Below are 13,069 nucleotides of genomic sequence, written 5' to 3'. Positions count from 1 at the left end.
GCTAAGAGGTTGGTCAAAATGGCCAAGGAAACTAGGGATAAGAGCTCAAAGAAGAGGAAGGCTGAAAGTGATGGTGGTGTTCAATCTGGTTACAAGCGTGGTAACCACAATCAGACTAATGAACGTGTCGTTGTACGCTCTCAAACAATATTTATAGTCTCAACAAACTACCCTTAGTAGAGTGGTAAGTAAAGGTCGGATCACATGGGACGGGTATTGGATTAAGCTATCGATTGCAAGTAGTTATGTCATAAAGTCACAATTCCGTTTGGTTTGAGATGGTTATCTAGATCTAGACTACTAGACAAAGTAAAAGTAAACAAGTGGAGAACAAAGCAAGATAAGTAAATGGCAGTGTAAACATTTGATAAAAGGCACTCGGGTGTCATGGGTTCTTAAGGGAATTATGGTGAGATCACACAAACAAGTTTCATAGATGCAAGCAATTTATTGTTGTAGTGGAATCGAGTTAGTTTATATCTTACAATTCCTATGAAGTTTTGGGTCTCAGAGCCGAGTCGGTCAAGACTTTACGACACCTACAAGTCGACTTATTTCTCCCTATTCAACTATATGCATGGTCTAACCAGCCTTGAGTTAGTTTATGTCTTACAAGTCTTGTTGAAAGGATAAGAGATTCATGCTAGGTTGTCAATCAAGTATTTCATCAAGCATAACATGTGCATAAGTTGAAACTACAACAAGCAAGCAATCATATGAACTTATTAAGTAAAGATCTACCCCATGGTTAACTCCCCTAATCCCCCCATTAATCCTAGTTAAGTAACTACTCACTCATTATCATGGTGGACATGTTAACAATGGTGTCAATCATATTAACAAGCCTAAACATGATGAAAGAGTAAAACAATAAATAAAGATTAAGTAAAGAGTAAGGAATTGGTACCAACTTAGGGTGATCAAAATAGAATGCAAAGAATAATAGAAGAAAACTTGATTGATGATGAAGAGTTGTCAATTCTCCAATAATCCCAAAATAATCTTGAAATTACCCAACTAGATCTAGAGTTCTTGAACAATAATTAAGGAAGAATTAATATATAATTAAGCTAACTGATGTCTAAGCTACTCTAATGACTTGATGCTAATCTCCTCTTACAAGGGAGTATTTATACTAAGTACAAGTATTAGGTTAACTAAGGGCTTAAATGATGATTAAGTCCCTTAAGTGAAGTCCAACGCCTTGCAAGTCCCAACTTGGGACGCTCGACCCTCTCCCGATGGACGCCCATGCTGTGAAGAAAAATGCCCAACCTGCTTTTTGGGACGCTCGGACTAAGTCTTGGGGACGCCCGTCCTTCCCTTTATGACGCTCGGACCGTGCTTGGGACGCCCGTCCCTAAGGTCATCTTGGCTTCTTCTTCAATTGGCTGGCCCATGATCCGTGGGGATCATTGAGGAGCCATGGGGATCCTTCTTCATTGCCCGTTTACTTGTTCTATCAACTTAGGCCTTTAGTATCGGTCTTCTCTTTGATGCTTGGTCATTGGATGCGATCAATTTAGCTCCATTTTGCTCCATACGCGCAAGGCTAGCACTCCTTCCCTACCAAGGGCACAAAACATCATAGAATATGCAAAGTAGGAAGCTGAAGACAGAAACTACCCTAATACATCCAATAAAGCATAGGAACGAGGTTAGTTAGGGGACTAAATTTGTGTAGATACGAGTCACATCACAGACAAAGGCCTATTCATCTGGGTCGGGTTTCAGTGGAGGATATTCTTACGGACGTGGTCGCGGTAGTAGCAGCAGCTGGAGTATCGCATGTTTTAACTTTGGCGGAGTTGGCCACAAGAGGCATGAGTGTACTAGTGCAGTTGGGAGAGGATTTCAGAGATAGTCTCAGGGGAACGTTTCTTAGGGACTGACACAGAGTTATGCTACCAATCGGCCAGCTGGGTCGTGGAATAACCAAAATGGGCGGAGTAATAACAATGGTGGTTTCAACCGCAATGGTGGTAATTCTTATCAGCGACCAGCGGCTAATACCAATCAGGTGTCAGCTGCCAAGCCTACTAAATCAGCTAGTACGGTACAAGGGGGGGGCCAGAAGAGAAGTGGTAAACTTTTCATGATGGATAAGCAAGATGCGGAGGATGATGCTCACGCGATCACCGGTACATTTCTTGTTAATAACGTTCCTACTTTTGTTTTGTTTGATTCAGGGGCTTCACACACTTTTGTATCGTCAAGTCATGCTAATTTTATGGGTTTGGGAAAGTCTGTGTCATTAAAATATGAAGTTTTTATACCGTCTGGGGAGTCAGTGTCAGGTGGGAAACTGTATAAAAAGGTGTCCATGGTTATTGGGCAAGCTGATCTTCCAGTTGACTTGTTAGAATTTTCTATGGATGGGTTTGAGATGATAGTCGGGACGGACTGTTTGAGTAAGTATAAAGCTAGAATAGACTGTCACCAACTGAAAGTGTCTTTACGAGGTCCTAAGGGGGCTAGTGTGTCTTATCGTGGGTTTGTTGTCAAACCGAAAGTCAAAGTGATTACAGTGGTGACATTGAAGTCTTACTTGAGGAAGGTGTGTTCTATGATACTTTGCCATGTGAAAGATACTCGCATGGTAGAGCCGACAGCAGCCGAGATACCAGTGGTGGGAGAGTTTCAAGATGTTTTTCCGGATGAGATATCGGGGTTACCGCCAAAGAGAGATATCGACTTCAATGTGGAGTTGAAACCAGGGACGGGACAAATCTCTAAGGCCTCTTACCGCATGGGTCCTAGGGAGTTGGAGGAGTTAAAGAAATAGTTGAATGAGTTGATGGACGAGGGATGAAAGTTGGGATGAAAGTTGTGAGACGGCATTCCAAACAGTAAAGGAGTGTTTGACTACAGCTCCAGTCTTGGCTTTACCTGAAGGGAGTGAGAATTTTGAGGTGCATACAGATGCTTCAAAGAATGGGTTAGGTTGTGTGTTGATGCAGAGCGGGAAAGTCATTGCCTATGCTTCTAGACAGCTGAAGTCTTATGAGGACAACTATCCGACGCATGATCTTGAGTTGGGTGCAGTTGTTTTTGTTTAAAGATTTGGAGACACTATCTATATGGGGCGACCTTTAAGGTGTTTTCTGATCATGAAATTTTAAAGTACATCTTTACTCAAAATGAGTTGAACATGCGACAGAGAAAATGGATGGAGTTCATTGGAGACTATGACATGGATATTATCTACCATGAAGGGAAGGCGAATGTTGTGGCTGATACGTTGAGTAAGAAGAGTGTGCATACTCTATGCAAGGTTATTTCACTAGTGAGGTTAAAAGATGAAGTGACCAAGATAGGGATACATGTGACCCAGAAAGGAGATGCTACGGAAGATTTGACAGTGGAACCAAATATTTATGATGATATTCACAGGAAACAAACTCTTGATTATAAAATTCAGGAGTGGAGGGCTGGAGTAGAGAAAAGGACAGTGTCTTGGTTCTCTATTCATTATGATGGGAGTGTTTGGTTTGATGGGAGATGGTGTGTGCTTAAGGATGAGGAGATGAAAAAGATAATCATGACGGAGGCTCATTGCACTCCGTATTCAATGCATCCAGGTGGTGAAAAGCTTTATAAGGATCTTAAGAAAATATTTTGGTGGCCTGGGATGAAAAGGGAGAGCTGAGTTTATGGCTCGATGTTTGACTTTCCAGAGAGTCAAAGGGGAGCAGCGAAGACCGCAAGGTAAGATTCGGTCTCTAGAGGTACTTGGGTGGAAATGGGATTCTATCTCCATGGATTTCATTGTAGGATTACCGAGGACTCAGGGATTTAGGTGATCGTTGATCGATTGACCAAGTCAGCTCATTTTATTCCCATGAAAAATACGTGGAGTAAGGTTCAGTTGGCGAATGGATACAAGAATAATGTAGTGAGGTTACATAAGGTGCCGAAGGACATTGTGTCCGTTCTAGATGTGAGATTCATTTCTAGGTTTTGGCAAGAGTTGTAGGAATTGATGGGGACTAATTTGAAGATGAGTACTGCATTTCATCCTACGAAAGATGGGAAGACGGAGAGAACTATAAAGACTATAGAGGACATGTTTAGGGCTTGTGTGATGGAGTTTGGGAAGATAGATGGGATCTGATTGAGTTTTCTTACAACCACAGCTACCATATGAGTATTGGGATGGCTCCGTTTGAGGCGTTGTATGGGAGGTGGTGTAGGAGTCTAATTTGCTCAGATGATAACGCAGAGGCAGTAGTATGAGGACCACAGATGGTGCAAGACATGGTTGATCAAGTGAGGTTGATTTGATAAAACATGAAGGCAGCCCAGGATCGACAAAAGAGTTATGCGGATTTGCATCATCGGGGCATTGAGTTCCAAGTTGGGGATAAGGTTTTTTTGAAGGTGTCACCTATGCGTGGGGTGATGTGATTCGGTAAGGAAGAGAAGCTAAGTCAGAAGTTCATTGGCCCTTATAAGATTTTGGATAGTGTGGGAGAGGTTGCTTATCGGTTAGCTTTGCCACCAGCTTTGGATCGTTACACAATGTATTTCATGTGTCTCAACTCCGGAGGTACGTGAGTGACCCTTCTCATGTGCTAGAGGTTGAGACCATTGAGTTGAATGAATCTTTGTCTTCTCTGGAAGTGCCAAAAGAGGTTCTATATCGCAAGGTTCACAAGACTAGAACTGGGGAGACAGTGTTGCTAAAGGTGTTGTGGTCCAATCACAACATTGAGGAAGCAACTTAGGAGGCGGAAGAAGCTATCAAGGAGCACTATCCGTCTTTTTTTATCAGGTATGTGCGGTTACGGGGACATAACCATGTTTCTTTAATAAGGTAGGAGATGATCACATAAGCTTTTGGTGCGATGTTTAGTCAGTTTTGGTAAGGTTTAGTGTATGTTTTGGGTTGTTAAGTTGTGTTTTAAGCTTTGTCTTGAGTTGTAGTTGTGTCGTGGCGTTATAGTTGAGTATAGTAAGTTTTATTTTTTTTTTCATTATAGTAAATTTATTTGTTCTTCTCTCCTTTATTACACCTTTTTTACCAACCACTTTCTTATATATTTTACTTGGTTTACTTTTTAGGCATTCCGGATCCTTAACTCTATTTCGCTTTTCAAAATCCTTTTAATCTTTTCTCTTGATTTAAATTTTAAGTTTTTATAAAAGAAATCCGGAATTCGATTTTAAAACCTGTAAGTTTACCTTGACTTTGTATTACTTTTTCGCTCTCCCTTTTGTTTTTCATTTTTCCCTTTTCTATTCGTATTTTGAGGTGTGCGTTCACCCAAGTATGGTTCTAAAGGATGATTCATGTCAGCCGACACCAAATCATTTTGGGATTAAGGCTCTAATGTTGTTGTTGTTGTTGTTGTTGTTGGCTTGAACTTAGAGGACGAAGTTCATTTTTAAGAAGGGAAGACTGTAATACCTCAGATATTTGAGTTGGTGGGTACTCTATCGAGTAGGACTTACTCTGTCGAGTAAGTCTTTGACGTACTCTGGAGTACGTTCTGCTTTGTAGTTACTCGATCAAGCAGGCGGTCCTCGATCTAGTACGTTAGTTACTCGATCGAGTAAGTCGTGTTTTACGGTTTTTCGGCCGAGTTTAATAGTAAAACGGGGAGAGGTATTTAAATTTCTATCGACATTTCCTTCACTTTTACTTTCACTTTAATTTCTAAACCTTTCACAAAAGAAAAACAAAAACGACGTTCAATCCTCTTCTTTCTTTACTATCAAATCAAGGCTAGGGTTGTCGGATTTTTGAGATCGTCATCGTTTGGGTAAGGTTTCTATATTGTTTTTATGTCAAATAGTTAATGTTGGTTAAACCCTAAATGGGTGATTTGGGGGTTTTGGGATATGGCAGATTTGTGATTATAGGATTATTGTTTATAAGAGGTGATTTCGTAGAGAAGCTGTTTTATCCGCTGCGTTTGATTGTTGGTTATTCCGTCGCAGGTAGAGTTTTCCTACTCATTTGACTGCGTAAATAATTATAAGATGGCATGATTGTTTGATTGGCATGAGTATTGTTATCGTTAAGTGGAATTGGCATGTTTACATTGGTTTTGTGGTTTTGGTTTTAATTGTATGTGGTTCGCGAGGTGGGCCCTCGGCTGATTGGAGTCGCTTTCGGGAGTGGCTTCACACCCTTGATTCGCCCCTTTTCGTTCCCATCACAAGAGGGATATGCAAATTAATGGACATGGGTTATTCGCTCTATAGTTTTGAGCGGAGCTTAGGTGGTACGGCTGTGGTCCCCACAGGCGGAGTGGAATATCTATTGCGATGGGTATTCTGGCAGGACTACACACTTTAGTGTGTAGTCAGGTGATTGGTGATGAGATGGAGTTGGAGGAATATGTTTGTATATTTGGATGTTGTTGTTTTCTTATCTTGTTTATTCAGTAACTGACGCCGTTTAAATGTTTGAAAATTGTGGTGATCCATTCGGGGATGGTGAGCAGTTGATTAGCAGGTATTTGTTTGGAGTACGAGCGGGATCTAGTTGGGGATGAAGTCATCACTTGTCAGGGTCTTCAGTCTTCTGTTGTTTTGTTATGACAGTTTTATTTTAGTTGGATTTCAGTTTTGAGACAGTTGTATTTTATATTTCAGTTTTGGCTTGTGATGTACGCACATTAAACTTTACAACTTAAAGTACGTTTCTTTATGGTCTCCTTTGATTACTATACCTCGGGTAACCGAGATGGTAGCATCTATATGTGGTAGGGTGGTCTTGGTAAGGCACCTTGTGTGTGGAGGTGTTACAGTAACTTCTAGGGAAGGTTCACGGGATATGCATGAATGAGGACAAAATACGCTGAAAATGACTCGTGTTGATCTGTGAGCCATGTACACAGCCTGGCGAGCTACCGTTAGTAATCGCTCCAAGCCAAATGTTTGGGCCGGGGTATTACACGTAGTATCAGAGAAATCATGTGACCGTGTGTTAATGGGAGGCAGTTGTTATACGCTCCTGGAGGCAGTTAGCAGGGGAGGATTCAGGGGTTGCATTTTTTAAGTGGGGGTGATTGTAAGACCCCGTAGTAATTAAAGAGGTCCATTAATAAGTTCAAATGACTAGTGATTAAAGGGATTGAAAGTACTACTCATATCAACAAAGTGAAATTTATTTTCTGATTATCCATACAAAAGAACTGCACAGTTAAGCTTGCTTGGTTGGGAAGAGTCTTAAGATGGATGACCTTCTAGTAAGGTTCCTGGGATGCGCATGAGTGAGAACAAAATGTGCTGGAAAAGACATGTGTTGATCTATGGGTCATGTACGCAAGCTAGCTACCGTGAATAACCACTCCTAACCCAAGGTTTGGGCCGCGGTGTTACAAGTCAAGCCTCGTACAGGCCGGGACAACCACTGGGACTAGTCCAACTCCCTTTTTTTCATTCCGGTCTGTTTCTACTTGTTTTATAACAACTATATATACCCTCACTTTGTAATATTTTGGCACGAAACCCTAAATCTAAAAACACAAAAATTTTAATTGCAAAAGCTTTCTTATTATGTAACACCCTCATTTAACCAAGAGCCTTTAGCAAGGCCTTCCCAGTTAAACAGGGTTGTTACCATCCTGGTTTGTCGAGGTAGTGAATCACAAATTAAACAAACACAAGGTACCTTATTAAAAGATTACATCAATACTGTGAAACTGTCTTAAACTATCTTATTACATAACTGAAACTGAACTAAATAATAATGATAACAATAGTTTAACTCAACGGAAGGCTAAGCATCAATGATTGTAAATAAATGTCTCTAAGTGGTAAACTAGACACAGCCAACTAGACTCAATATGCTCGTTTGGCTCGTCCCAACCCCGCAATCAACAACATCCATCTTACTCTTTATTACCTGCTAAATTAACTGCTCCTCATTTGAACGGAAATAACAAATGGATCATAACAGGTCCCCAAGTGAAAGGTTGGGGTGACATTTGCACAACACATAAACAAGTCGACCACTGGTTGAGTAGGGACTAATTAAACAATACAGTAATGACATTAATAAAAGACGAATAAAAACACAATAGTAACACCGGACACAGTCACTCCTCGAACCGTGTGCCACCTGTATCACGTCCAACCTGCACACATAGAAAATTGTGTACACATGCTAGGCACACTTCCAATCACAATATTAACAGTAACAGTAAATATAAATATCCTTCTCAGCCTTGTAAAAGAAATATCAATATCGACTGTATAAATCCATCTCAGTAATACATACAACAACTAACAATCACGTAATGAAATTAAGCATAGATTGAGTAGGTAATCCATAGCTTTTTGCAATTTCCCAAAAAACACAGATAACAAAACAACCAGAAGTGTTCCTCGACGATTTCCTCTCTTAACCATCACATAATATGTATGTATAGAATCAACTACAATATGATTTATGAATCAAAACAATCACAACTACCCAAGATCCCCCAACTAGGGTTCACGCCACATCATGGTCAACGGTGATCAACGACAGGACAAAGACGGTCAACAGTGGTCAAAGGTCACAGGTCAAAATTACAAAGTAAACAAGTGATTAAAAGCATGGATCTAGATTAACTTACGTTGATTAAGATAGAACTTGCTTAGATTTTCCGTCTCGCGCCGCCTCTCTCCTTTCTCTCTCAATTAGGTTTTATATGTGATATATGAATGAGCAAAAGTGTTTTAAGGTGATGTATAGGTGGTATTTATAGGCTTAGGGTTGAGCTAAGTCGGTTTATAAATATTTTAATATAATTAGAAACAATTTAGTAAAGACGGGTTTTAGGAAATAACGCGTAAGCCGATACAGAGAGGGACACTCGATCGAGTCTGGCAATACTTGATCGAGTACACCTACACTCGACCGAGTATTGAGCTCACTTGATCAAGTGACCTAAGCCAAGTTCAGGTCAGACTAAAACGTAACCCAGCAATTCAGATAAAGGTTTCCTCGACCGAGTACCATACCACTTGATTGAGCATCCTACTGTAGGGTCAGATTCACTTCAAAAATTATGGGTATTACATATTAATATTTAATCATTTCCCTTTTTAGTTAATCTTTCTTTACTCTAGTGTTTAATCTAGTTTTAGGTATTTAATATTTCCTTTGTATTGAATATTTGGATTCTAATCGTTCTTATTTCAATCCAAAGTTATAATCTTTGTTCATCTATTCCTTGTGTTGGTACAATTTCTCTACTTTTTCATTGTCTTTTTTTTTTTTTTGTGACGAGGGAACCGCAACCGCTACCTATGGTGCACACTGTCTAAACCATCGGGTATACCTAATAGCCTGCAAACCACGTATAACAAGTAAGTCACTCAAGAGTGACAGGCTCGAAATCTAGAAGGCATAAATTCAAGCCATAAATACTTTTTCATTGTTTTACATTGTCTTTCATTTCATATTGTTAATTAGTTAATCAATTCCTTGAACTATGTTGTTTGTTGTCACTATCATATTTGGCTTCATCTTATTTTCCTTGATTAAGACAAATATGTGTGAGTAGATTTCCTTCTCGGATTTAAGGGGATCTCTTTGTGATTAAAGGTGGTGATTTCAATTGAGATTATTTCCACTCCTAATGCATCTTTTCTTTCGGAATTCTATTGTAAGTGGTCCTCGTCAAACAACCCTGGTACACTCTTATGCATCTTTTCTTTCATATTAGTTGTAGCCAACGAACAACTTATTACAAATAATATTTTCTACATTGTCAAATTCAAATGAGAAATGGTAGCTGCCATAGGCTTCTAGTTAATATGTGGTAATTATTAAAAAGCTCAGCAACTCACGATTTTAAGATGAATATTATGGAGGGGCGAAATCACCGTTCATGGACGAGCAATATCATCATGACCAGATTCTTAATTATTGACTCTGAGCATGATTCGGTGGTTTATATCGATGGAGGTCTAATGCAACGTTGGGGTTGAATGTTGCGGAAACAAGAGGACCAAATAAAAGGGAAGCTGATACACATACACGAGGTAATTACATTGTGACACGTGTCAAATTAGAATTAACTTCCATTAGTTAGTTTAAGGCTAGGTTAGTAATTTAGCATTTGTAGTTAAATTTTAACTACATCTAGTTAACTATATTTATGGAATTTTTTTTATTTCTTTATTTTATACATTAGATTTATTATTAAGGCAAACCTCAAAAAATACCATTAATGAGGCTCGATCCAACAACCTCTTGGTTTGAAAGCCCTTACTATTACCACTATTACACATCCATCTTGTTGCCATTTTTGCATATCTTTTGATATATATCTTTGTTAAGACCTAAGTTAAAACAATATGTACATAAAATAATTATTGATTGTACTTCTAACTTATATTCAATGTACCGTCAGTATTAAATCAATGTACATACTTGCTTAGTTAAATGTACTTGATAAAAATTAAACTAAATATTTTATGTACATATGGTAATTATTATTTGTAATTATAATATACATAATTAATATAAAATTTACATTCTATAACATATTATTATAACGAAAATTGTATGTACGTAAAATACATTTATGTCAAAGGTACATCTTATTTCCATTGTAGGTACATAATATATATCTATATGACATGTCATATATATTCTAATTAATTATCAAGTGTATGTGTGTGTGTGTGTGTGTGTGTGTGTGTGTGTGTGTGTGTGTGTGTGTGTGTGTGTGTGTGTGTGTGTGTGTGTGTGTGTGTGTGTGTGTGTGTGGATCTCGTGAGTTTGGTTCTTATAGTGAGTTGTGAGTTTTGTGCTTTAAAATCGCAACCATTGGATGAGAGCAAATGTATGACTGAGATTAATTTTAAAAATAAACCAATGCGTGACATTAACATTAAAAAAAATGCGTCATTCCTCCCAACTCCCATGATAATTAAAAATTCAATCATTTCTCTAAACAAAAAAAATCCCCAAATCATTCGAATAAACCCTAGAATTGACTTTAATTGAACCAAACTAATTGATTCTGAGGTCAAGCTCCGGTGGTGATGATGAAGAGATCGGTGCTGGAACCAGTGAGATTAGAAGGATGCTAATTGGTCGGGAACTTTTCAAGGAGCATTGACAAGTAGTCGAATGATCGTCTTAAGGAGTTCTGAGAATCTGCAATAACCAAGGTATAGTTACAGAAATGGCGGACAAGTGGTGGTCGTATATCTGAATTCGTATGTAAATGTTTTAGGACTTCAGCCTATGTCTCATGTATAAATTGCAAATCATATCGCTGATTTTTCTTCCCCGGAAATACAAGTCTTCTACATTCAATTACCTTTTCGCAATTATTTATTCTTCCCAAAGGATTTTGGTGAGGATAGCTCACACAGTTGCGAATGACCGACGCTTCCAAAAGTGCAAAATGAGTTGTTACTGGTTTATAAGAATTGGTGGCCTGAAGGAAAAAAAGTTATTCTGATGTGATTCTGTTTTGTGATACTTCTGACAGTTCCGAGTTATGTAAAGGTTTCTTTGATTTTTCTTGGTTTTGTGGCTTCGCTGCTGACGCTTTTTTGGTTTTCAGCAAGTGCAAAATGAGTTGTTACTGGTTTATGGAAACAAGTTGCTAGAGAACGAGAATTCGGGATGTCGCACACTGCTCAAAGATTACAAGGTAATCTGATTGACTATTTTTTTTACACTGATTATATTGTTGGCAATAGAAATTGAATCGACAGAACTCACAGAAGAGCGATTGAATTTATCAAATGTGTATTTCAGTATTGGTAACTAAAATTGTGGTGGGATAACCAAAGTGATGGTGCACAAGTTAAGTCGGGTTTCGATTCCGAGTTGAAGGCAAGCAATGAATAACGTCTGGAGTCTGAACTGTTGGTGAGCATGGCGACACGGTAGAAGCAGGAGCGGTTGTTGGTGATAGCAGCATGGTGGACTAGTGGTGTGAGTTTGGGCTTGCGCCTGGTTGTTGTCGATCATGAATACGAATGAATGGTGATGAATAATAATGGAATGTTCTTATGTTCTGTATATTAGCACAGTAGTAGACTAGCAAGGACAAGGGGTTTGGAATATAGGACAACGATCATTTGTTTGAGTAATTTGGTTTAGTGTCGTATTATCTTATGACGGTATTAAGCAAGAATATGTGTGTAGCTTATAGCTAATATTGGTTAATGTTATATTCTTATAATATACTCGCGTAACACATAAATAATAATGAGAAATGAAGAGAAATAATGAAATAACACCACAATAAAGATAATACAAAGACAATAACAATAGAATAACAAAGACAATAACACGCGTCTTTAAAAAAGAAAAAAAAATCAAAGTCGTAAAAAAAATCAAAGTGACACCAAAATAACAGCACAATAACATGCGGTAAAAATAAGAGTAAAAAATCAAAGTAGTAAAAAAATCAAAGTAATAAAAAAATCAAAGTGACACCGGAATAACATCACAATAACAGCGGAATAACAATAACAGCAAAATAACAGCACAATAAAATCAAAGTCGTTAAAAAAATAAAAGTGACACCGGAATAACATCATAATAACACCAGAATAACAGCACAATAACATGCGGTAAAAATAAGAGTAAAAAAAATCAAAGTAGTAAAAAATCAAAGTAATAAAAAAATCAAAGTGACACTGGAATAACATCGCAATAACAGCAGAATAACAGTAGAATAACAGCACAATAACACGTGGTAAAAAAAAGAAAAAAAAAAATTAAAGTCGTAAAAAAAATCAAAGTGACAGCAGAATAACATCACAATAACAGCGGAATAATAATAACAACACAATAACATGTGCTTAAAAAAAAGAGAAAAAAAAAATCAAAGTCGTAAAAAAAATCAAAATAAAAAAAAAAAGCATAATAACACGAGGTAAAAAAAAAGAGTAAAAAAAATTTCAAGTAAAAAAAAATCCGGTACAAAAAGAAAAAGAAAAAAAGGTAACATAATGAGAAAATTAAAGAAAAACATAAGAGAAAAAAAAAATCAAAGTGGTTAAAAAAAACACAATAACAGGATAATAACACGAGGTAAAAAAAAAAGAGAGAAAAATTAAAGTAAAAAAAAAAGTAACATTAGAAAAAAGAGAA

The 13,069-nt window shown here is 37.8% G+C and overlaps 1 protein-coding gene and 1 long non-coding RNA gene across 2 annotated transcripts; both read left to right on the top strand.

The window, feature by feature from the left end:
* Positions 1-3,151: 3,151 nt before the first annotated feature.
* On the top strand, positions 3,152-3,649 carry LOC141614394 (uncharacterized). The gene has a single exon (XM_074433139.1). It carries the CDS (start codon positions 3,152-3,154, stop codon positions 3,647-3,649), a length of 498 nt encoding a protein of 165 aa, XP_074289240.1.
* Positions 3,650-10,873: 7,224 nt separating this feature from the next.
* Positions 10,874-12,088, top strand: LOC141612100 (uncharacterized). The gene is made up of 3 exons (XR_012528988.1): positions 10,874-11,124; positions 11,526-11,615; positions 11,723-12,088. It is a non-coding gene; the product is annotated as an uncharacterized LOC141612100 (long non-coding RNA).
* The last annotated feature ends 981 nt before the right edge of the window (positions 12,089-13,069 follow it).

The sequence above is a fragment of the Silene latifolia genome, chromosome 11 (genome assembly GCF_048544455.1).
Source record: "Silene latifolia isolate original U9 population chromosome 11, ASM4854445v1, whole genome shotgun sequence".
NCBI lineage: Eukaryota > Viridiplantae > Streptophyta > Magnoliopsida > Caryophyllales > Caryophyllaceae > Silene > Silene latifolia.
The sequence above is the reverse complement of the archived record's forward strand: the minus strand, read 5'-3'. Positions and strand labels throughout refer to the sequence as shown.